Source organism: Drosophila yakuba, chromosome 2L (genome assembly GCF_016746365.2).
Source record: "Drosophila yakuba strain Tai18E2 chromosome 2L, Prin_Dyak_Tai18E2_2.1, whole genome shotgun sequence".
NCBI classification, from domain to species: domain Eukaryota; kingdom Metazoa; phylum Arthropoda; class Insecta; order Diptera; family Drosophilidae; genus Drosophila; species Drosophila yakuba.
The window spans coordinates 4,678,554-4,704,265 of NC_052527.2; the positions used below are offsets into that span (position 1 = coordinate 4,678,554).

Sequence of the window (25,712 nt, forward strand, 5' to 3'; positions counted from 1 at the left end):
TCTGCCCCAGTTAGCGAAACGAAAGGGAGCAGCCGGCGCTGGTGAACGTGCCTGGCTTAGCTGGAGCGGACCAACGAGCACCAGTCGATCCAAGTCATTGCTGTATTTGCTGTATTTCTTGTTGGCTTTTGGCGCTGGCCAAGTGGAAATAAATTTTAGCACTTGGCTCGAGAGGTTCACTCCATTTTTATTGCGAGACAAATGCATTAGAAGGATCGATGGCTATATGTGCATATGTGCACCCCAGACCCACTCTCTCTCGCCGCGTGTGTATTTTTCATTTTTCAATAGTCATTGCATAACTGGACTTTTGCGATGCGTTAACGAAGCCATCGCCCATACCATCGCCATCGAACGCGTTTGAGTTATGAACATGAAATAATGCGCCACAGAGTCTAAAACAGGTGTTGCCACAAACCACCGTTAGATGCATGAAAAAGGAAAGAAATGGCCAAATGCGAAACAGGAAAACAGGTAGATCCACCTGTATGCACCAAACACTCACACACCACTGCAGCACGCAAAATGTGTCTCTGAGCCGGCAAAGAGTGGGTTTGTCAGGCCAAGAGCAGTGTGATTTGTTGCTAAGTTTATTGGGTGAACTTCATGCTGAAACTGGATTTACATAACGCCAGGGGACACCTCGAAACCCAGGGAAAATCTGGGCGTTGCAGGATGGCGGCAAGACGTTCCTGCTCAAGAAGATTTAAGACTTCCATTATCATACTACTTGTAATGGGATCGTAAATAATGCCTTCACATTTCTTTCGGTTCGTGTACTTTTCTGGGCATTTCATATGCAAACAAATTAAAAACTGCAATATACGGTCTATAATATTTCTGTCAATTATCAGAACACATGCCGGCGCAATGTGATACTCTATCTATATCATATGTAGAATTATGCAATCAGCTACTGGTGCTGCCTACATTTAATTGTGTATTTAAGAGCATTCGCCTTGGGAAATGGAGTGCGTGCCCCTGATGAAGATTCAACTATTCCACGCAAAATGGGCAGATGGCGAGTAAAACTTTCTCATCGCATTTAAAACTAATTCAGATGATTACAGACAATTGGAAGTGCTGGTTGCTACGGGCTCGGGTTCTGGGTTCTGGGTCTCTCGGGAAGGGCCCTGTCCCCAATGCAACATGGCGAGCGCAATCATGCCATCGTGAATAATATGCGAGAAAAAGTTCTATAGAAAAGAATTAGATAATGCGACTGAAATGCGATGCCGGCGTTACACGTCGCTGCTCAGAATTTATGCATGCCTGCCGCTGGATGGGATCTTGCCATTTTGCGACTGGAACTCTCCTCCCGGATCGTCCCAGCTCCTCCACATCACTCGTCACATGTAATCTAGAATCTGGGCAACGTCTTCATACGTTGCGGGGTAATGTCAGAGTGTCTGTGAAATTTGCGCTCGTTATCGCATTGCATCGAATGCAGGTGGGGCGTGGCATGGACTCCTCCCTCTTCATCCTCCTCCACTGGGAGTGTTGAAAGTTCTGGCGTGTCCATGTACGGGGTCAGATTACATGACACTGATTCCCCGTCTAACAGACAGCCACGATGTGTGCTGCATGGCGCGAAAGCATTGCCACAAATGCTGTGGCTTTTATTGTTCGGTTTCCTCCGATCCATCCGCATCATTATCACCGCCATCATCATCTCCTATTGGAAGTGAACTACTTGCGATGGGTTCAAGAGGAGTTGGAGGAGGTCGGCTTGGAAAGATAACTTCTTTGTACACTTTCCTAGTTATTATTGCTGCTCTCGCAGTTGTTCTTGTTTTCGATTCGTTCTTCTTTAGTTTTAGCGATGCCGTAATGTGTTTTTATTACGTAACATTAGCCAAAGTCCAATTACGACAGCCGGTTTCTCACTGTCATATACTCTCCAAGTCGTAATCGCACTCGCTCACATGGAGCAACAGGTGCGCCAATCCACGGAGAGTTCTATCTTCTGGCTTTTTGGGCCCCTGCTGTGCGGCACTTAGTCTAACGAGCAAATGGAACCGACCCTAGGATTAAAACTGTAGCACAGATCGACGGAAACTGATTGAGATATTTCGGAATTCGTTTGGCTCCAGTCTGGGATTAGTTTAACCGCCTGTGGCTCTCAAAACCGCTCCAGCCTTGCCACAAAGCACTCGAGTGTAATCGCTACACGGTCATTATTATTACCTCGCAGATAGGTATTACTCTATTCTGGCTGAGAAAGCTTTCATATTATTGTCTGACGCGTCTTTTGTTACATTTTCAGCTTTGGAGGCTGGGCACTCGAGACGTCTTTTTGCTGGGAATGGCACAAACCGTTAGGCCAAACTACAAAAAGCCTTCAGTCTGGGCTAAAAAGAGACGTTGACGGAAGTACAAAACGGCAAACTACAATCATCTGTACGATGCTTCGTTGGCTGGTCAGTCATTATGCTAACAAATACAATGAAACTAAGACTGAGGCTGTGTACTAAGGTTACACGGAGAAAATCACCAGATGAGTCTTACGTTTGATATAATAAAGATAAAGGGGATGAATAAAAATTGAATAGAATTAGAAAACTGAATGCAATCTATCCGTTTAATAGGACAAAAGGTCACACAGATGGAGGGGTAGTTCTGATGGTAGTTCGGATCTTTGCCTCATTTATCTAGTATACTATTTATACACTATTCAAATATCTCAGTGTAGAACTTACCTTCACAATGGAAGCCATTGCCGCGATAGCCCGGAAAGCAGGTACACGTGAAGCTGCCCAGTGTGTTTGTGCAATGGGCGAACACGTCGCACGGCCGCTGTTTGCATTCGTTCTCATCTGGAGGAGGAGGGTCAGAAATTGGGGAGTTAGCAGGGGATTTTAACGGTTATGTAAGTTAAGACCAGAACAGAACAGACACAATCAGACTCACCTTTGTCCACGCAATTGCAACCGCCGTAGCCGTCATTGCAATGGCAGACGCCGTTCAAACACGCGCCATGTGTGCACTTGGTGCCATCCTTATCACAGTCATCTGCGGAAAATACGAAAATACAACGATCCGGTGTTAGGCAAACCCATTAGGCTTTCAAGCGATTCCCGCTTAGATAGATACTCACTTGTGCATTTGAGCTCTTTGCTCAACTCATCGGCACCCAGGAAGCAATCTTGGGTACCGTCGCATAGTTTCGATAGGTTGAATAGCTGCAAATATTCGGTGGACTCGTTGACTTGGCAGCCAAAGTAGCCATTCTCGAGGTTCAGGTAGAAGACCTCGCCGCGAAACCGACTATTCGCCCTCAAGTTCGTCTTGAATGGTTGCGGTTGTTGTGAATATTGTGAATGTACCTGCAAGCACACGATACAAATAAATAAGTTAATGGCGGGCAATAAACGAAGAGTTGTAGACGATCGCTGCTGGTAACCCAATTTAAAGGTAATGCTTATTTTTATTTGTAAATTTAGCTAATGGAAGACAAAAGTATGTAATGTAAATGGAAAAGTTCTGGGAAATATATGATAATATTCGGTATAACAAAAAAAATGTATACACAGATCCTACTACTGATACCAACATTTTTTAGAAGGAAAGATAGTAGCGAGCCCCAACTCGCGCAACAAAGGGTTAAACCTTTTCCTAATGCCAACCTTCGCTGCAACCTCATTTCGTTGATGATAGTATTTAGGCTTCCCCAGCGCTGGTTCGCTAAACTAATTTAGATTCAAATTAGATACAGCGAGCTTAGCAGGCGTAGCACCGGCAGCGCTTCTTCAGATTTCTCAACCCGATGTGGTCCATATGGGCACGACCCGATCGTACAGGTACGAGGTATTATATGTAGATACACCGGTCCATTCTCCACTATACTGTGTTGTTCCGCCGCCACTTAATTGTTACACTTGGCTGATTTTACTTTTAGCAAAACAAAAGTTGTTCGCCGCCTGCCATATTTTCTTGGCCAAAACTCTGGCGACTGGCTGGTTTGTTTTTGTGGCATTTCTGCTGGCAGTATTAGATAGCTGGCTGCAAAACAAGTTTGTCACTTAAGACCTTTTTGTGCTCCAGCAAAAATGAATTAAAACTAGTTTCTATACCTGTACCTATTGTCGCATTAGCCGTTGTGATACATATGTGATTGTACTTCTATTTTTGTAGCCTGTTCAGTTCGACTTCCTACGCTCAAATATAGTTATTAAGTGGTTAGATCAGATTTGGAAGCAGCTTAAATATTTGTAAAACAAGATTGGTTGAGATTTCTTCAATAAATAACCAGAGTTCATGCACGTCTCTTTTTGTGATTACTATTGAGCAACAAAACTTTATGATTTACTCTTAGAAGTAAGTATTTTAACGATTAAGCCTTTGGTAACAAATTCTTCTTAAGGCTTGCACATTAAGAATTCGTACGTGTATATTGATTTATAGTACACTCTATGCAGGTTATTGAATCTTTCTTTCTATCTAACTATCAATAAATAAATAAATATTTATTCTATCAATAAGGGTTTTTTCGATGGCTTAAAATCTTTTCCTTTTTAAGCCATTAAATGCCGAGTTCAGTGTCTCAATTAAGTAGAAGGTTCTTGTCTGCAGCTTTTTTTCCCCAGTTACCTTATTTAAGGCCAATTTTCTCTGCCTTTGTTTGTGGGCGCCTAATGAGCCCAGGGAGGCCATAAAAAGGCAGCTTAAATTGCTCTACGACCCCGCCATGGAAGGTGTGAACATGAGGCACTGGCTGTCAAGTTCAAGTTTAGCCGCGAATTGTTTTAGGCAGATTCTTATCGGGAGGAAGACGATGGAGGCGGGCTCTCTTGTAGAACTCTATGTGGCTTTGGCTGTGCCTGTTGCTTTTCAATTGCTTTGTACCCACTTCACTTCACGCCATGCAACGCTAACGGCCTTGCTAAACAATAGATACCGCCGACTCTGCGACTTTTATCAATTGACAGGCGGCACAATGAGCACCACATGCACTCAACTGAGGCAGCAATACTCGCAGTGTGCTGCAACAATTAAAGGCGTGCGAGCAAAGATGTGCACAGCCGATGGGGATGCTGATGCTACACACTGATCCAACTGATGCCTCCTCTACTGAAAATGACGATGATAATGATGATGATGATGCGGCTGCTGAACGCCAAAAGCTCCCATGACATTGAGCGGCATATGCCAGCGACTACAATGCGCAATTTTTCGTTGCCTGGCTTGTTAACAGGCGCAATGACAACGGCAGACAGATGACGACGTTGCACGTCAACGCTCAAGTGCACATCCGTTATAACTGTCAATGGGTATTAACTCGGCTGTATTTGGAAAAACCAAACTACATACTACAATATATTTGATTTGAGAATTCTTTTCTTTTTTATTCCAACACATCCTAACTGGGCTGAAATTTAGTAATTATTTTACTTTTCACAAAACGAATCGCAATCTCTAAGGCTAAATAAATAATGTTAAAAAACCGTGTTTACTAAGCAGCTTAACCTTTTTATTTGTAAGTAGGGAGTGGTAAGTTCATACAAGTCTACCTTACTCGCGCAAACCATTTGCAAATATTGTCCTCAAAACAACAAAGTATCCGTCAACCGGCAAGTTCGTTGCCTGAGTCTTTTGTTTGAGAAAAAATAAAGCATTCTCGAAATCCACAATTAATTATGATCCCATCTAGCTAATCAAATGAATTATGACTGCCTCGCATAAATCAAGTTCCAACGCACAAAGGAAAGCAAATATCCGTAAAAGAATATCGCCATGGAACCATTGACAGAGTGTCGCAAAGAAAACCACAAACGGCAGAGAGAGAGGAGTCAATGAACTTGGCTTTCGGCTTAGGGAATTCTCTTTGGCCAATTTCTTAAAGCCCCTCGAAGTTCCCTCATTCACACCGGACACCCTTTCCCCCCTCGCCGACTGCATAAATCGATGACTATCAAAGCGTTTTTACAGCTAATGCGGCTATTTTTATTCATTACGTTTTCTCGGCTTTCTTCCATCGATTGGCTCCGTTTGGTTGGGTTCCTCGGCCAGTCGTTGACCGCAGACGCTGTGATTCTGCTCTTCCGCTGGCCCTATCATTACTAGTCAGTCTTTCTAGCCTGGTTTTCTTCGGTATGCCTTGAAATTCATCTCTGGCTGCCAAATTGTTTGCCCAGCATCATCGTTTCCTCTCAATCTCTTGCACAGTTCGCAGCTAGCTGTTAGTTTTAATAAATAGATATGCTCTCACTATGCCCAAGTCATTTTGCAGCAATTTTTTTTATGGCTCATTTGCATGAGACCAGTCTGAATACCGTTAGGTCATCAAAGGTTCCAGCATCGTTATAATTTGTTTCCCCCACTTCGCTTTCGGATTCTATATTATATCGCTTGAAAATAACATTTGTTAATCATTGGAGTTCTTTCACTTCTGGGATCTTTCTTGGGTTATTTGTTCAGAAATTTGTTTCATAATGAGGTGGCAGCTCGTAAATTTAATCATATTTTTCTTTCCTCTCGACCGGCGAGGCGTAAAGCCTTTTGTTTGAGCCTTGCGAGAACTCATAAATTAATTATGACCCCTGCGCTAACTGCCGCTGGCAGCCTCTGATCTAATCCCATCGATATTCAGGTTTAACCCCGTCAACTTAACACTAATTAGCTTAATAACGAATAATGTTTATGGGGTACTTACTGCACTCGAGAGTAGTAGCACTATCCACGTGACTAGTGGCAAAAATATTTTCATTTTTGCTGCAAAGAGATCAAAGAGAAACAATCGCACATTAATAACCATTGAAAAATCAATTATAGCATGTTGGGTAACAAAATATAAATACAATTAAGGCCACCCGGGAATAACCACTTCAGCCATAAGACGCTTTTCGGCTTTGGCCGAAAATAAAACAAATAAAAATAATTAACTTAAAAATGTTGAGCACGCACAAACAAAACACAATTGGCCTGGTCATCTCGAACAGGTGCCAAAAAATAACAATGAAGGAGGGACCAAAGACAAATGCCCAGTCGGGTAAATGACACTTGAAATTTATGCGCAAACACGAGTCTGGGTCTGGAGTCCCAGGCTTATCGCTTCCTTCGCCTTTCCCTGAAAACTTATCCAACAACGGGACCGGCATAAAAAAATATAGTAATGCCCGAACACCTTTGGCGAAACAGAAAATGTTTAATGGCCGCAATATTCATTGTTTGCTACCTGTTGGCGATTTTCTCACGCATTCGTTTTTCACTTTCAGTTTTCTGTTTTCAGTCCGGCGACTGATTTTCATTAGACTTTGGTCTTGGCAACGAGAAAAACGTCAAATGGGCATGGACTCCCTCCGTGTGTTAATTGGGTAGAATGACAGAAAATTGTTTTCCCCTGGCGACGACCGGGTTTTTGGGATAACGTAATCATTTTTGTGTGAAGTCCGATAGCATCTTTATATGGTAGGTGGGAGTTTTCGTGATTATGACATAAGACAGCTGGAGACGGAAGTGTCTGGGAAGAAGGCGTTAGTCTGCAGGTCACAAATATACAATTGAGTTTTCACAACGAAATAGTGTAGATGATTATTATTATTAAACAAGATTAAAAGATGGTAAGGGTATTAGAAGTGTGATGTGAATTCCAGTTCAGTCTACGCTGTTTTCATGAGGTCTAACTAATTGCCTGAGGTATGTTGCTTCTAGAAATATCAGCCATTCCGACCTATCGAGAGCCCACTGTAGCTGCAGATGGGCGTGAACAAACAACTTTCTTAGCCCGGCGTGAATGCTTTAACGTGTGTTAAAGTATTTGCCACTATCTGCGAGTGGCGTAAACTGGAAAACAGCGCCTTGGGTTGGCCATAAAGCCTTCAACGGGCTAAAGGTAAAAGGCAGGCCAAGGATTGTGTTTCCCTTTTGGACCACGATTTATCTATTTCAGTTTATCAGCTAATAAACGCTTAAATAAAATACACACTCTGAGCCAAATTACATGCGCTTTGCAGTTCGCCAAGTTAGCAGAAGGAAGTTGCTTACTCTTGCAGTCAGAGTTTCGCGTCTTGTTTGCTGACTTGCCCATAAAGAGCATTTGTGGCCCGGGCGCAGAGATTTGCTCCGTTCTAACGACATTTGAAGCCCGGGCAGTCGGGCGTCTTCTAATCTTGTTTTGGCCGTTTCCAGATCCAAGTCCGCGGCCCCTGGCCATTTGTGTTTGCCCATGTTCATGATCACTTAATTAAAGCTGGGCCCCCAGTGGTAGTTCTCCAACTCGGGCTTATGTTTATTGTGGCTGGGGCTGCAGAAAGTACTGTGTTCTCTGATGTCCGATAAATTTATGTGGCCGCGAAATGAGCGTAATTTGGTGGGTTTGGGTTTGGGTTCGGATTAACTGGCCGGTATTGGGGTTTCCTGGGCAGCTCCCTTTGGCTGACAAGCTGATATATGTGCGTGATAAATGTGGCAAATGTGGTTTCTTGTTTTTCCACCGATTGCAAATCACGAAGTGCAATGCGGCGCCTCCATCTGCAGCACGTATTTCAAATTTCCACATTATCGGCAGCCACGGCAAATCGAAGGAACTCCTATCTCAGATGCTCTTAATGGCTTTCTTTCTGCTGTTAATTGTAATTGTCGGCTTTTTACGCTTTACAATTGGACAGTTGCACAGCCGAGCTTAATTGAGGAGTCAGGAAAGTGCGATAAAACCAAGAGCGATGCATTCAACAAGTGAAGCTGTGGAAAAAGCGATATGAAACAGGAAGCCATCTTTGAAAGCAGAATTGCGAGTAACTATTAAGCTATTACGCAAACTCAAACGAACTTTTCCCAAAAACATAAAGCTAAATTCTACTCAAGCTAACGGCACCATCGACTTCAAATCTACGCAGATCGTAGATCTTATCAAAATATTTGTACAATGTCAAATCATTTTTGAATGAAGGCCAAACAGCCACCGGTCACTTGAGATTTATAAGACTAGTAGGTAAAGACCGAAAAATCGTTGAATCTCTTGAACTGCGAAACGAGAAACTGGCTGCTCCCTTGCCCCGCTCTCCTCGGTTGCTATCTCGCTCTGATGCGGCGGCTGTCAACGCTATCAACGTCACTGCCGCCATACCCGTCTCTTTTCCTCGCCGGGGGATGATCTCATCTGGCTTTAACCTGTCTAGCCACTAAATCAAAGTCAAAGAAGCCAGTGACACATTTTTGCCCGATCGTTCGAAAAACAAAAAACAACAGCATACTACACCAAAGCACACAGACGTAAAATTAATGATGGCATCTTTATTAAAAATAAATGCTGATAGCTTGAAAAATGGGTTTCTCGCAAAGCAAACATTTTGTGCAGCGCGCATCGACTGAAAAGTGGAGGGGGCTATAGTGTGAACACACCCAAAAAGATTGCGACCGGATGCTGACGCGTCATCGATGCAATCGACAGTAGTTGGGAATTTTTCATGTTAATTCGTGCGTTTTGCATGTGAGTGGCAATTGGGCTGTGATTGATTTCGTAATGCCAGGCGGCGCCCCATTTTATTTCTCTTTTCTTGTGCGCTCTTGCCATAAATCTCAGCATAAATCGATTTAATCTGCCCCTGGCCACGCCCACCTGCTGGTGGGCCCATCAATTAATTATACTTTTTCAATGTCAAAATGTCGCTGCAAGGAAGGTGCGCCGCCTGTTAAACCCTTTTTTACTTAGTTGACTGCATGAATGCTGAGGCGCCGGCGAAAGGGCGAAAGAGACCTGTGAGCTGGGCCTGATCCTGCGGCTTAGCCTTCTTTTCTAATTGCTGGTTTTCCAACGCCCCGATGTGAAGGTCACTGACAGCATTAAGTGCACTGACCAAAGTTTTGCTGATACTTACTTACTTACTGATAATATAAATTTCAAAATCCGACCAAGTCTTTTCGGACGGTGTATACATACATGTATAATTTCGCGCCCGGCAGTTAATGCCGCCGGCCTGTCTCCAACATCAAGCTGCGGCCAGGAGGCGGAGGGTGTGGCTGGGCCGAGCTAAACTCACTTATTCACCTGCCCGCATGCCAGCAAACTGCACCATCAGCAGCAACCAGTTCGCATGAAAATGCATAATCAATCACCAGCGACAACGGTGACCAGAAAAAGTGAAAAGCTCGTGGCAGAAGATTCAATACTCTTTATAGGCGGTATCCATAGATCCGCAATGTCTTCGGTACATTACAGTAAGTTGTGAATTTGCTTAATGACCTATTCATTTGATGACCGTTCTTTCGCGGGACTCGAAGTGGTTTCATAACCGTTGTCGATGTCCAAGTCCAGGGGGTCTTGGTCTTCTTGGTCGATGACATCCTTGAACACAATGCGCTCCTCGTAGAACGAGATGACCAGTTTGGGGCATCGAACGTTGGCCACCCTGGCGGGCACCAAATCCGCTTGGTCGCAACCTTTCCACTGCATCAAAAACGTCAGCTCGCCGGACCAGTCGCAGACTCCAAGGATTCGCAATGGCTGGAGTCCACGATCAAATCCAACTGGTTGCTCCTCCAGGGAAGGAGTAGTGGATGTCACAGACATTGAAGGATCCATTTCAATGTATTCTTTTTTCTTGCTTGTAATACTTGAAAAGTCAGTTTGCTTAGTTGTTTTATGATGAGTCGACAATTGTCACGTTTCTTTCAGTGTGTACACACCTAATAACAAGTTTCAGTTTCGATAACTGTTATGATCGATTTGTATTTGAAATCCTGTTGGAGTGGCAACCCTGAATATTTTATTAGAAAAGCTTTAGGGGAAGCCCCAAACAAAATTACATTTGCACATGACTAGCCATATTCTTTAGCATTAAGTTAGGGTATTTTGCATTCCAACGCCCATTGAGCGTATCATTGGTGCATCTTCATCTGACATTTCGCACGACTCGAATGTCAAGGCGCGATTGTCGGCGATATTACTTGCGATATTGGCCTTACGCGGCTCCACTTGTTAACTTGAATTCGTGTAAAGTGGCCGCTCATTAAAAGCTCATAAATCAGGGCGGAAGGGAGGAGGGTTTTCGGTGGCACCACCAGTAATTGCCGTTGCTGGCCCAGTGTCAAAATAAAGGCAAAATAAAGGAACTCAACTCGTCGGCGGAAATGATCGGCCACCAGGCGATCTCTGGGTGATGGTGGGAATGGGGCATATTGAGAGTATAGCTAGATGCCAGTAATTTCCGCATATTGGAGAAGTCTCGTACTCTCGGATGGGCCTGTGATTAATGATTAATCTGCTCGGTGCATCCGCCGCTATGACATTTAGCCAACGCCGCCTGAGAACCCGCTTCAGCAACAAAAAGAATCCGACTCGGAATCAGAAACAGAATCAGAATCAGAAACAGAAGTCGGTGGTGGGGTGGCCAGTTAAAGCCAAAGTCTCCGGTCGCCAGTTGGTGCCATTAAACGCCGCTGGAGCTGCTTGGGCGCACAATTTAAAGCAGCACCTAACGCAGTTAGACAACAAACCACTTTCAAGAGCTGGCTGGCAAACAGGGAAAACGGCTTTCAACTCGTTTCGCTGCCCGCTCAGTTGCAGTTGCAAACACTGGGCAAAATGAAGATGGTGCTCCAACTAAATCAAGTTTTTGTGTATGATTTCATTTTGTCTTATTATGCCTTTGTGTGTTTATTTTATACAAAGTAAGCAGACTACACTTTTTCTAAATTTTACAAAAGAATTCAATCTAAGGAAATTGATATATGCAAAGCTAATTGCAACCAATTTATTTTATAATATTTAGGTGATATATATTTCTGTTCATAGAGGATAATTACCCTCCTCGTAAAAAATATTTTTTTCAAGTGTACTGCCGTTAATGCTGCTGCTGCCGTGGGTGCAGCCGTTGAATGTTGCATGCTGCCAGTACGTTCAACTTTTGCAGTTAACAGTTAGATTTTGAAATAGCCAACAGCACTGGCATCGGCATTGGTATCGGTTCTCTGGGATTCCAGTTTTCTGGCCACGGCCTGAGAACCCGGCGATCAAGATGCGCAGCTCCACGGCGACGGAAGGAAATTGCCGTCCGAGGCGAAGTCGCAGCTCCGATCGCTGGCATTGCGCACATCAAATAAATACTGAGACTGGTGGTACTTGGCAATTTTTGTGTTAAAACAAAATTAAAGCAATGCCAGCAGTGCTGCTGCGGTGTAACATTAACCCAAATACATAATTCCCATTCCCGCCTCATCGACAACGGACAAGGATCGGCACATTAATCATCGGCAGGGGGACAGCTCTTGGGCAGCGGCAGCATATTTGGGTCTATGGGTGAGCCCCAGTATCCTAAGCAGGAAATCATTAGAGTGCGATCCAAGGAATCCGCAGGGGTTTGGCTTATACATACGTTTTTCTTGGGAATATTTTTTGAACAACTTGGCTCTGCCTGAAGGTCAGTTTCTAAGTCTTCAAGCGGAGATCATTGCGTGACTGGGCAACAAAAACCCATGATAAATTCCTCACATTTATGATGTGTCCTGCGAATGTTTGCCAGCGAAGATCATACCACTCTGTTCTAATCTTGTGAAATTTTCGTGTTTTTGTAGAAATAAATATAAACTTGTTGGACACTATTTGTAGAACATGTCTGTTGTGCTTTCTAAGAAAGTGAGGCTTCGCATGGGCATGCTAAAATATTAAACAACAAGAGCTTAGCCCTTTAAACAAAATCTCCATCTTATCCCCTTATTTCGCAGATCTTCACTTCAAGGGTATATTGATATATCTGCGATCAGGCGAGTGAGACATTACAAGAGATATCCGAGAACAATGTATATATCTTGTCAGCAGGGAAGCGGCTCCATCGGATTGACTTTAGCTGACTGTTGACAAGTTTCTGATAAGATTAATATGCCGCACGAGCTTAAAGGTTAAGCATGCAAATCAGGAGATGGCGATGGCGGTGGCAGTGGTTCAGCGGGAAGCATTGACCGCTCAGAAGGACATGCACTGCTGGCCAGGGAAAGGATGAGGAATTCTGGAGGAGCAGCAGGAGGCTAGATGGCTGGTTGGTACGAGCTACTAAATCTCTTTATTGCCTAGTGCCAACACAATGGGGGAACAGAACTGGAGACGCCGACTTATTTGTAGTAGCTACAGCCACTACGCACCGTATGCCTGATGTATTGTTTTTATAAGGCTTATCCCCTCTTTTTATTTTTATACCCGTTACTCGTAGAGTAAAAGGGTATACTAGATTCGTTGAAAAGTATGTAACAGGCAGAAGGAAGCGTTTCCGACCATATAAAGTATATATATTCTTGATCAGGATCAATAGTGGAGTCGATTTGGCCATGTCCGTCTGTCCGTCCGTCTGTCCGTCCGTCCGTCTGTCCGTCTGTCCGTCTGTCTGTCCGTATGAACGTCGAGATCTCAGGAACTACAAAAGCTAGAAAGTTGAGATTAGGCATACAGACTCCAGGGACATAGACGCAGCGCAAGTTTGTCGAATCATGCTGCCACGCCCACTCTAACGCCCACAAACCGCCCAAAACTGCGACGCCCACATTTTTGAAAAATGTTTTAATATTTTTTTATTTTTGTATTGGTCTTGTAAATTTCTATCGATTTGCCAAAAAACTTTTTGCCACGCCCACTCTAACTCCCACAAACCGCCCAAAACTGCCACCCCCACACTTTTGAAAAATGTTTTGATTTTTTTCATTTTTGTATTAGTCTTGTAAATTTCTATCTATTCGCCAAAAAACTTTTGGCCACGCCCACTCTAACGCCCACAAACCGCCAAAAACTGTCCTTCGCACTTACACTAGCTGAGTAACGGGTATCAGATAGTCGGGGAACTCGACTATAGCGTTCTCTCTTGTTTTTTTTACATTTTTTTTTGTAGTTCAGTCCCCTTGTTTATGGTGTGCTGCTGTACTGTTTTGTTTATGCACATGCACCCAATGAGATCAAGTCGATACGTTTCGATTTGTTAAGAGATGGCACCTAAGCGGAGGCCAAGACGATGGTCACTGGTGTTGCATTGACATAATTGAGACATTATCGATGGTCTCATTGGCAGACTCTATTTGCAGCCAGCCATGGGGAGAAATGTCCAGCGATGATCGGCTGAAAATGTCAAGGTTACATTGCCGACCTTTGGCCAGGCACGAAGCAATTTAAATGCAATTTTTGCTTAAATAAGAAATAAAATCCCCAGCAAGGCAAACATCTGCAGAGCTGCAAACCAAAAAAAAAAAAAAAAGAAGAAACAAATATTTGCTAATTTATCCTGTACGTGTCCTCCAACTAAGTGCACAGGTTTTGGGCCTTAAGCCGGCACGTTACCGCTGCGCGTTGACCCTCCTCCATCTCCAGCTCCATCTACATCTCCTCCTCATCCGCATCCTCATCCCCATCCCCATCTAGGCCTTTTAGGTCTTCTGGTTGTCTTCTGGCTGTTTGGGCCGTGTTGATTGTTTGCGTTGGACGCTGGCTGTTAAAATGCCTTTGATCTTCTGATATTTCTTGGCCCTGGTCTGGTCTCCCGGTGCCCGGTGCCCAGAGAACCAGTGAGCCCAGCGGACATGCCAAAATGACCAGTCCCCCATTCCCGATTCCCGACTACGACTTCGACTGCGACTACGACGCACGGCGGGCGTATTTAACTTGACTTTGACTGGCTCCAACTGCAGCTCTAGGCCCTTTTCTGGTCTCTGCGGGCAACTTGTTAAAAAGAATGTCGACTCCGGGCGACGCATGTTTTCTTATTTTCCTCCCATTTTGTTCTTTTATTTCCCCCAGTCTGCAGAACTCCTCTTTCGGGGGACTCTAAAATTTCGCTTTCATTGCCGGCCATGACGGTGTTCTTTTCCTTTTTTTCCCCCACATTTAACCCAGAAATTAGCCGCTCACCCAACCCATCGATCTGGTGGCAACTCTTTAATGCAACTTCAATGGCTAAAAGCTAAGGAGCTGACGAGCTGGATCGAAAGATTCGAAGTTCCGAAGATCCGAAGATCGGTGGAGGGACAGAGGTGTTAATTAGGTTTTTTATAGTCTACGAATCTCTGTGCCACATTATTGGCAAAGCAATCTTCGGGGGCCCCTTGCTAAACATAAATGTCAATATTTATTTACGCGGCTGCGGTCGCAATTTATTTCCAGTTTTTAATTGAAAAGGCTGGCCTCCGACGGGGATACTGGATTGCGGCCACAATTTGCTGCACAATGTGTCTAAGCTGAGCCTCGTAAATGTCCAGGCCGCAGTAAATTGTGGCCAACACTAAGGCGAATATCGGCTACAAAGTGTATATATGCCAAGGACATGCCCTTTGTTGTGGGAGCAGAGGTCTGAAAACTGGTTTTTCTATTACACCAAGGAGGAGTCAATATTTTGGCTTTCGAAAGTGATGAACCATTCATTCCACTAACTTGTAAATGCTTTTGCCAAGCGGTAATAAAAAACCGATGAAATGAGCAAGTAATTTAATCAAGTTTTATTTACACTTAGCATTTTGGTTACCAAGAAGTAATTTTACCATATAAAATTGGAAAACGTGATTAAAGCAAATTGAAGAAATGGCAGCCATAAAAAGACAGATAATCTGTTATATATTTCCCATTTCCAATTACAATGCATGCTGCACTGATTCCTAACTGACACACTTTCTTGGAGTGTAGAGTGTGGCGACTACTGCCCACATGTGCCTGTTTCTGTGGTTTTTTGGTTTTTTGTGTGTTTTCGTGGCATGCAGACCTGACCTCCAATCGACAGAGCCCGTGGCGCCTTTGATGGCTTTCCAAAATGCACACATTTCGCCTACGCCGGGTGAAAGAGTCTGGCCGAGATGGAGAGCACGGAGTAGGAGCGAGCAGGAGTTGGGCTGGCCAGACCATAAATGGACACACACGATCTGGGGAGTGCAGTACGGACTGTTGCAGTTGAAAACCCCATGTGGCCATAAATGGAGCTGGCCATTAGAAAGGTAAATTGCAGTCGATTTAATTCAATGCAGGAGAGCCAGTCAGTCAACTCTAATTACAAGTGGTGGTGACCTTTCGGACGCTTCGATGATTTGACTAAGTGCCTCGGACACCCTCGACTCTCCAGTTCTTGAGGTTACATAATGACTATGAAGACTCGTGCATGGGATCCGCTGCAAAGCAATCAATCATATAAGGGCAGTGCCTAACGGAAATACCCAGAAATAATGTAAATTCAAGAATCTGAATAATCGGGGTAGGTGACTGGTTCTTCATTTCAGTTCTTGGAGTAGTCACCACTCCAAGTTCGGTTTCGTACCATTCTAATTTATATGATTTTTACGTAGCTATCCGGCGGAAGTAAACCTCGGCCGGTGTTGCCGTCTTGCCACTTCGACTGCTTCTGCCACTTCTTGGCCATGTTTATTTGTGTTGTAAATTGCGAATGCGCCCCACAGCAACAACAAAAGCGGGAAAAACATAACGCGCAGTCGCGCACTTCAATAAACAACAGGAGGAACACCACAACAGCCACAACAACTATATATACTTGGGCATTAGCTGCCTCTGGCATTGCGTACGTGCCCGGACCCGGCGTCGCCATTTTCATGCACCGGGAAAAATATTCCCTTAATAGGAATTGTATATTCCTTACAACGTAAAATTAAATTCCTTTTAACTATAATAATAATACTGGGTAGATCAACAAATGAATTAAATGAGCAGTCTAGGCAAGCTGTATATCCTAAATATCCTTAAAAATCGTTATTCCATAAAATGACCTCAAAACGCACACTACCTTTCTTTCTGTGCAGCCATCGCCATCGAATGTGGATGGTTTCTTTGGGTTTACCACTGACAAAGACGACAACCACGCATCGTAAAAAGAGTTTTATGCAATTGCCGCTTTGGTTTTGGCCCGAATGTGATGTGGTTGTGTTTGCCTATTGTATAATAGCCCCATGTGTGTGCGTGTGCGGTATGTGCTCTGCATAATTTTATGATTCGTCCGACAGTTCCTGCAACGCGGGCCAACTCGAAAAGCCATGTCCATTGGCGATTTCCACTCGAGGCCTCTTTTTTTTTTGTTTTTTGGTTTCCTCGGAGGACGCGTGGGCGATGGAGTGCATGTGCATGTGGATTTGATGCATTGATTGAATTTAACGCAGCACAATTTGGCCCCAACGCTCTTGGCCAAACGGGCCAAAAGGGCCAAAGTCGAGCCACAATGGCTCAGCGTGAGTCAGGCGGAGATGTGCGACTATGTGACTGGAATCGCAATCGGAATGCCGCGACGGATGAGCCGCGGATGGTGGATGGTGGATAGTCGATGGTCGTTGGTAATTGTAAATGGCCGGACAGGTCGGTAGCTGCCATTCAGTGTTGCCAATTTAGCCAAATTTGGCATGTGACTAGGTTTTTTTTTAAAGAGCGGCTCGTAACTGCTATTTTATCCGATTCTTGTGGAAGTTTCAAAAATGGTCGAAAATCTTTATAATAATAAAGTGGGACGAGAGCTAGATCTTCACGGCGAAGCTGTCGGTGGAAAAACTTAGGAAATAGTGTCATCATGAAATCATCAACTCTTGGATTCGAGACAGCAATTTCTTATGCTTCCGTTTCCATTTAAAACTTTTTTCTTCGAGAAATTGTGGTTTCTTTCCAGTCATTAGGAATGAATTTGCAGAACTCCGGTTTCTTATCCCATAACATATTTCCCCCCAAGTTAACACCACTTTGTGTAGCAATCGAAGTTTTCTTATCCGCACTTCATCTTGATTTATTTAGTTTGCTTTAATTTATGACTCGACTTCAAAGCGATATTTCCAACTAATCCTGGTCGCAGCATTCCTGTTTAAATTATCGCCGCCTGTACTTCTGATCCAGTGGCTGGTTACAACGAGAGAACCTTGAAGCATCCCAACTACAAGCGATTTAAATATACGAAAATAACTAAATCTAGACATAAAAAGCGACAACAGTGTCGCAAACAAGAAGTCTTGTAAAAATGCAAATCAATAAGCAAAAGGTCCAGTTTGCCTGCCTGCAATAAAATAAATGTAAGAAGCCAGCCATTAAAAACGTCCACAAGGAGTACCTTGGCCAGTTGAGTTGGCCAGTTTTTGTCTTTTGTCGCATCTGGCAGACGCCGAAGCTGCGGTTGCAATTTGGTTTAGTACCTAGGTGTTAATTATCGCTAAAAGTCAATGGCGGCCAATCGGCGAAATCTGCACAGGGGCATCGCATCGTGCTTTGCATCTGCCCCTGGAGAATACTTAGAGCTGCATCTGAAGTTGGAGCTGGGATTGGGGATTCGAGTGGCGGAGCAGCAGGTTGCACTCGGACAGCTGTACAAGTGGCCACGATAATTAATATGAAAATATGTGAGGATGGCGCAGGACAACTCCACTCCGCAGCGCAGAAATGTTTGCTGCTATTTTTAGCAGGCAGTTTTTAATGAGCCCTGTCCAAAGTCGTGCTCATGCTGCAGGGGGAGTCCGAGAAGAGCTAGGAATCCGTAGGGCCACCCGGGTGTCCTAATTATGCGTTCATTTCTCCTCGCTTTTATGAATTATTAAAATCAGCATCGCCGGCATTAATTGCTTTATAATAGAGATGGCGGCGATCATGGCCCAAAAGAGGTGGCCGCTTCTCGGTTTCCGTTGCTGAGCCGAGTGCTGTTTTTGAGACTTTTTTTTTTGCCGTACTCATATTTCTATAATTTATTGTAATGCACTTGGGGCGTGTTTCATTTCTCGCTTTAAAATGGCATAAATTTTTAAGCCATGCCCCGACCCATTCTGCGTCTCTGGATTCCGGAGTCTGCGGCTATTTAACAATTTATTGTCTGTATACATATAACCGCATTTATACTATGTATATACATTTTTTCCTTTTATTTTCATTTTTTCTGTAGTTGCATTTTGTCTGAAGTCGACAGCGGCCACGACCACCTTGATGTTCATGTCCCGAACCGACAACAACGACGATGACTCCAACGACTGGGGGCCAATTTACTTTAGTTTTCATTCATGTATGTCGGGAGTGGAGAGCAAAATAAGAGAAAAAATCGCTGGAAAAAACTGTAAGCTGCGTTCATTACACGTTGTTATTTGTTGTCTGCGGTACATTATTGCTCTTGTTCGCTGTTTTGCTCACCAATTAGCTGCAATCGGCCAAACGAAAGACTGCGACCACGAACTTGACTGCTCGACTGCTGTAAGTTCTGAGTGAGGAAGATTACTGCCGCCGAGGGCTTTTGTCACGTACTTTCCACGGCCCTAATCCACTTCTATTGCCTGGAACTTGGCTCTCGGCAGCGGGAACTCGAAGAAGTCAAAGAACTACCTCAATTTTCTTGCTGACGCACCACCATCAACATCATGCTCATCCTCCTCATGACGATTATGACCAGCAAGGGGGGCTCACATCAATCAAATGCCTCATTGTACACGGTTTCCTTCTTCGTATTTATTTTTTTCTTTTTATTTAACCAAGGGCCGCCACTTGAACTTGACATTTGGTGTAAGTGACCATTAAGGAAGTGCCTTGGGATGGTCGGAGCCGGAACAACTTGGAGCCAAGCCTGTGGCAATTAGCCGGGAATATCAATCAACGCACCATTTGAGTGTGAAAACAGCTCAGCTTTTAATTACAAAAGCTCTTTGTGTGTGGGACTCAGAAGTCGACGCAGTTGAAGGCCTCCCATGTCCCCGCCCACGGTCATTTCAAAACGCCTCTGCGCGATGTTTGTTGCCAACTCGCATTTGTTAGAACCGCATGCAAACCGGGTCTGTTTGCCTGTCTTAGCTTGGATCATGGGTAATAAGCCAATTGGCGTCGGCCAGGCCATACTACATTTTAATCAAGCCAACTGAGCTGTAAAGCCCACGCACCATCAAAGCCAAATATGTTCCCCGTCGGCGTTGCGAGACTCGCACTCGGCATCCAAAGTGTCGCCAGCTGTCGACCTTCGAGGCGTTGTTGAGTTGAGTCATGGCTTATACTTTTGGCCATAACCGACAACTTTGTGGACAGCGAATCGATGGTGAAATTGTGTAGAGTAGCTGGAAGTGCTAAGACATCCCGGATGCAAAGCGCACTTTATTTTCATGTTGAAGCTATGTCCTATAGAAAGTGTGTCCTACTTAAAGTAATAACCACTTCTACTGTTTAATATTATACTCTGAGAACCTATTAAGATACACATCTTTTAGAAAATCCTCAACAAGCTTGTGAATAACATTATATGGGTGATTAGATCAGAGTATTTCTTGCTGAATCTGACTTCTTCCTAGCACCTGGGTGCCATCAAAGTGTCCACACTTGGTTAAAGCTTCCTTTGCACGCCGACAATCATCCTGCCTCCTCGTTCCGGAGACAAATCAAATACCGATAGTTACGCCCCTTTTAGCTGGCGAGAACCGACTGTCAAGCCAAATTAGCAGTGGCTACTGTTGGCCATATCATATCATTTACCTAGAAACACTGGTCATATATACTGGCTACCAAGACCCCTTGCCAATTCGATTAGGCCGCGCAAATGTAATTTAATAATTGCGGTTGCCCATGTTGATTAGCATGTGCGGTTTTTGCAATTTACGACCAGCGGCGATCCGCAGGATATGAGCTGGCACTATGACAATGACAGGATGCATCAATGTGCGGCACAGAGCCACCTCTTCTCACATGGTGGCGACAGGGAAATGTTTATGGCTTTGTGCTCGCCTGCGGTGGCAACTTCAAATGCAGCGGTAATTGAATTTTAAATTGTAGTGGTTGTGTGCACTACGTGTTGTGCTCTACGTGCTGCTCTTGTTGGCCAGATTAATTTAAATGAAGTTATTAGCCAGCTAGATAGCTCACTGACAGGGCGCAGAAAAGCAGCTAAAGACAAAAGACCATGTAGCTCCCACTCCTGCGGACTTCAAGTGCCCTGATATGGGGATACACTACATGTTCCAGTGGAGGAGAGTTGCCAGGCTCCAACGGGTTTTCCGTTTTAACTGCTCTTGCGGGCTGCATTTGAAAGTTAAATTACGGTAGCGATATCGGAGCAGACATTCCGTTAATTGGCCGCACAACTTGAGATCGAGCTGACGCTTTGGTTTTGCATCCAGGCATTTTGCATACTCTATTTGCCTGTGCAGCCTGGTAATGACCGAAAGAATATGCAGGCTACACCTTTTGGAACTTTATATAGTCTATGATGGTAATGGCTTAATAAAGCTGTGGGGTAAAATATTAGATATATGCTTAAATCAATGCCCTAGCCCGAGATCATGAAGTGTTATGTCTAATTTATGTGTTTCCTAGTCACTTAATTCATTTAACTTGGCTTTTCCTACTTGGCTGTTAGGCAAAAGAAACCTGAACTAGATTTTGTAAACCGTGAAGCTCACAACTCAACCCATTTTCCTGCCGTTTTCGGAGAGTGTAATAAAACTTCGTTGCGCCCCAGCAACCTCGCCTTCTGGATGCCAGTTTTGCAATTTTGTTTTTGGCTAAGTCTGCTTTACGGTTGCGGCAGAAATTGTTGCAAATTGCAGTTTAAAAAGTTTCCGAGTTGGTTTTTTTCTCCGGCGTCGGCGTCGGAGTCTGCAACTAATATGAGTCATAAATTTAAAGGCTTAACTCGAGGCTAAGGCGAGTGCAACTGCAACCGAACCTGGAGCTGTGCCGCTGACAGGGACTTTTAAAATGAAATAAATAAACGGCATTACGGCTAGTTATATGCAGCGATCAGGGTCTTGAGCGGCATAAACCACGACGACAAAAAAATACAAAAAAAAAAAAACGGAAAAAAAACAACTGTGCCACGGAGTGTTGGCGGCGTGGAAGCTGAAAGTTGAACTGAATGTGAACTTAACTGGGCTGGGCCCAAGTCGTCCGGTTACTTTTGCATTTGCAGCACGGTCTCCATTCTGCACGAGACGAAGCCATTTTATTGATACACATACAGCAAATTCGGGTCCACCAAACGGAAAAAAAACTAAAGTCTGGCCGGGTTTTTTTGGCAACTCGCAGCATGACATCATTTTGAGTTACTGCGAATCGGAGTTCGAACCGCTCTTTTAACTGCAGCAGCCCTGCAGCCACAAAAAAACTCAAAAACTGGTCGCTGTTTTACTTTCGCTTTATTCCCCGAAGTATTTCTTATTTCCTTTCGGCCTGTGTTTTCAGTTTTTTTCAGTTTTTTTGGCAGCGATGCTTCATTATTTTTTGGGTCATCCCGAAGAAGTACGTTCGTATATGGCAATGAAAATGAAACCGAGTTCTGGTGAAAGTGGGCTGCCCATCATCGAATGGAAATCGAAAACGCATAACAAGTGCATGGCTTTCGAGATCCGTGGACCACATGGTCGGGCCTTGGCGGATCGATTGTGTCATGGAGCGTGGGTCGTTCGCCCACGAGACCTACTCAAAAAAGCCTCCAATGGCCGAAACTAATGATGTTAGACGACGGGCACAGGTTGGCACTGACGTACAGACTGCTCCGCTTTGGTCTCGGTCTCGGTTTCGTCTTCATCTGTTCATCTGTGTATCGATTTGTATGCGTTGCCCACACACTGTAGCTCTTTTGGGATTTTTACGGCAGTTGGAGGAGATCAATGCAAAAAGTTTTGCGAGCGCGAATTTAATTAGAATTTTGTGGCTTTGAATGGCAGCTCCGCCGTTGGTGGCTGGGAAAAGACCTTGAGCGGCGGTTCAACATTCTGTGTGGGGGGCTGCAAACTAGTTGAGGCAACTGAGTCACAATCTTGAAGCTCCAAAAGAGCATCCAAATCGCGACCAGTCTTTGGAATTTGCCCATAATAAATCTGTCTGCAGGCAAATGGCACTGAAGACGCACAGCATGACTTACGAATTACCCTTAAAATCTATGGAATCAATCTCCCGATTTCGCCAGTTGCTTTGGCGTCCGACGAAAGTAGCTAAATCTCTTTCCCACGAGTTTCTCTGGTCATTAGGCAATAATAAAACTCGGATTTTATTTGCATTCAATAAAGGTTTCATTAGCTGACGTTTGGTTGGTGTCTGCAGTCTTTTGTTTTTGCCATGCAATTTATCAGTGCCAGATTTTAAAAAAAGTAGTTCGTCGATCTCATTATCGGCAGAAACAAGTTTGTTTCCTAAGTCTTTCGATTCCGTTGTAGCAATTTCTACAAACTTGACTTTTTCTTAGGAGTTTTCAAACATTAAAAATAATATCAAGTGCGTGACTTAAGACTTTAAATGTCCCTCATGTACCTGGAACACCGAAAACAGCTAGTTTGTGTCTTAAGTCTTTAGATTTGGCTCATAAATTTTGCAATAAAAATAACTGAAATTTCTCTTGTGCAAAATGTGAAAGACATGTCTCCTTACACTTACGCCATTTATCTTTGCAGAAGAATCGCGAAGCAGAGCATTCACTTTGGGTCCCTTGACTCATTTAATTGCGGCAATTTCTTTCGCCCACGCAGTGAGTGAGTTAAGCGCTTTGGCTCATAATTTATAGGCATTATTATTGTAATTTCTCCCGGCAGACAAACGCAGCAGCTCGCACGCAAAACAATAATACATAAAGTGAAAGTTTTGCACCTTTTGCCGCGCAGACAACAAACAAGCGGCGAACGCATCAGCATAAACAGCTAAGCAACACAAAAATAGTCAGTCAGTCAGTCGGTCGGTGAGATGGGATAAGATGTGCCACGAACTGTTTGGGAAAAGCAAAAAAAAACAGCTTCAACCAAAGTACCAAAACCCACGACGAGCAGAAAAACAATGGTTTACAAACCAAAACTGGCTGACAAATGATATGGCGCCGGTAGCTTCACTTGTGTCTTGCTTTTGACCAGAGGAGAAGATGCAGCCAGAGATTTCCCATCTCCATCAACGAACCCACAAATTTCGCCAAATCGGCCTGCGAAATCGCCCAAAATATCAAACAATCACAGAAAGATATTTTTTTGACCTCATCTTTGTTTTGGTACACTTGTGATTGCTTGACAAACTTTTTCTTCGCGCCTGCGAAAAGTGTGTCAAGCGGGTATTTGAAGCCATTATTTGTCATATTTTCTATTTGCGTTTCGGTTTCGTTATATCCGAAATGAGATGCAGAGAAAATAAACAGCATTAGCGAAGAGGCCCTGACCAAAGAGTCAGTGACAAGGCGTCTTTGGACCCGTTTCCATCTGCGTACTCATCATCTTCGCCTTCCAACTCATCACATCTCATCTCACAATGACTTTGGCCTGAGATTTTTGCACCAACGAAAGTGAACGTTTCTTTGTGTCGGCACTGTTTGTTATTATTATTTCTTTGCCACACTAACAGTTGGTATTTTACGCTTATGTTTGCACTTGGGTGGAAAAAAAACGGAAATTTGTCATGTAAATTTTTTGTGCCAACTGCTTTCATGCTCGCTGATTTCAGACCATTTACTTGTAACTTTTACTTGTGCTTGCGACTTTAATGAAAATACAAACGCACAAAATATAAATCATATTTAGGAGCCATAAAAAGCACTTCAAGTAAAACGATGAAAATTGTATAATTTCATATTTTAATTTGATGGATGTTTCTAAATTTATTCAATTTTAGTTGGCTCCTTTTAATGGTTATAAATCTTATGATATTTCAAATTTTTTATTTCTTGCAATTGCCATATATAACTTCGCTTTTTGCTGTTTTAACCACTTGACTTTTTTCGACCGAAAATCCATTAAATTTCTATTATAATAAAAATGTTTTATATACCACTTAAAATTTGCACTTAGTAGAAGTGAAAAAAAATGTGCTCACCATTTTATTCATCAACTTTCGGCCAAAATCAGTTCATACTGCCAACAGCTGCCAACGAAGATCGATGCCAGCAAAAAAGCCTTGTTTCTTACTTGGCTGCTGCCAAAGCAGCTGCCAAAAGCGATTTGCCGTCAAAAGCGCAGAAATACACACACACACACAATGCGCGACGGCTTTGGCAGACTCACAGACACTGGAATATTTTTTATTTAAACGTATTGTTGTACTTAACAATATTTAACGCTTTTCTTTTAAACACTTTGGATTGCTTTGCGCGCGTTTGGTTTTTCGGAATTTTCACAGGGTAAAATAGCTGAAAAATGCCCGGCAACTTTCACTGCAATTAGGCGATGGATGTTAGATTCCCCGCCTATTCAAATAAGGCAACGATCTCCGCTCAGATGATCTATCCGGATTGCTGGAGCTCAGCAACTTAACACTTAACACACTGTCCAGAGAGAAGACCACTTGGCAGAGAACCGCACCGCACGCGCGCTGAAAACGAACTGAATGTGCGGAGCTTGAGCCGCCGATCGCGAGCCCCAGTGGTGGTTACCTGTATTACCAAGAGTTACCTGGCTCTAAACCCGAGAGAGTGTGTGTATGAGCCCGGATTTTGGTGTGAGTGCGGCTGGCTGTTAGGCAACTTTGCTGCCCACACTTTGCTCGGCAAAAGTCGCCGCTCTGCTGGTCCATTTTTGGTCTGGACCGCTCAGCAATAATTTTTTTCTCTCCTTTTTTTTTTATTTTTTTTTTGTTATTTTGTTATAACCAAGACGCCTTTGCAGAAATGTGAAAAAGAAAAAAAAATGTGGAGGTATAACCTATTCGATTTGTGGCTTCCAAGTTGCCAGTTGTGCTTTGACTTTTGATTGACGTAATTTCTGCGCTTGATATTCACTTGAATTTCTTGTATTTCCACATTTAACTGTTTTGGTGTCGGGCGCACATTACACGCCCACCACACCCGCACTCACACTCACGCACACACACACACCTCCCATGTGGGCGTTTCATTTCTGGAAAACATTTA

The 25,712-nt window shown here is 43.7% G+C and overlaps 2 protein-coding genes across 26 annotated transcripts in view; both read right to left on the bottom strand.

Moving 5' to 3' along the window:
* LOC6526840 overlaps nt 1–25,398 on the bottom strand; it is a 111,287-nt gene extending 85,889 nt beyond the window's left edge. For 10 of the 25 annotated variants that reach the window (XM_039371153.1, XM_039371154.2, XM_039371157.1 and 7 more), the window contains exons 1-5: nt 24,680–25,397; nt 6,653–6,711; nt 3,098–3,326; nt 2,911–3,012; nt 2,700–2,816 (exon numbers count right to left, since the gene is read on the bottom strand). In XM_039371153.1, the coding sequence (XP_039227087.1) occupies nt 2,700–2,816; nt 2,911–3,012; nt 3,098–3,326; nt 6,653–6,706 (502 nt within the window). In that variant the 5' untranslated portion in view covers nt 6,707–6,711; nt 24,680–25,397. Of the gene's footprint in view, nt 1–2,699; nt 2,817–2,910; nt 3,013–3,097; nt 3,327–6,652; nt 6,712–24,679 lie in introns of all 25 variants that reach the window. The other 15 variants (XM_039371158.1, XM_039371160.2, XM_039371145.2 and 12 more) reach the window with 8 other exon arrangements.
* Nucleotides 10,095–10,614, bottom strand: LOC6526841 (chromobox protein homolog 1). The gene has a single exon (XM_002087905.4). It carries the CDS (start codon nt 10,517–10,519, stop codon nt 10,181–10,183), a length of 339 nt encoding a protein of 112 aa, XP_002087941.2. The 5' UTR covers nt 10,520–10,614; the 3' UTR covers nt 10,095–10,180.
* Nucleotides 25,399–25,712: the final 314 nt, after the last annotated feature.

Excerpts from the sequence above, each read along its gene's own strand:
- LOC6526841 (XM_002087905.4), bottom strand. The coding sequence starts at position 10,519 with ATGGATCCTTCAATGTCTGTGACATCCACTACTCCTTCCCTGGAGGAG.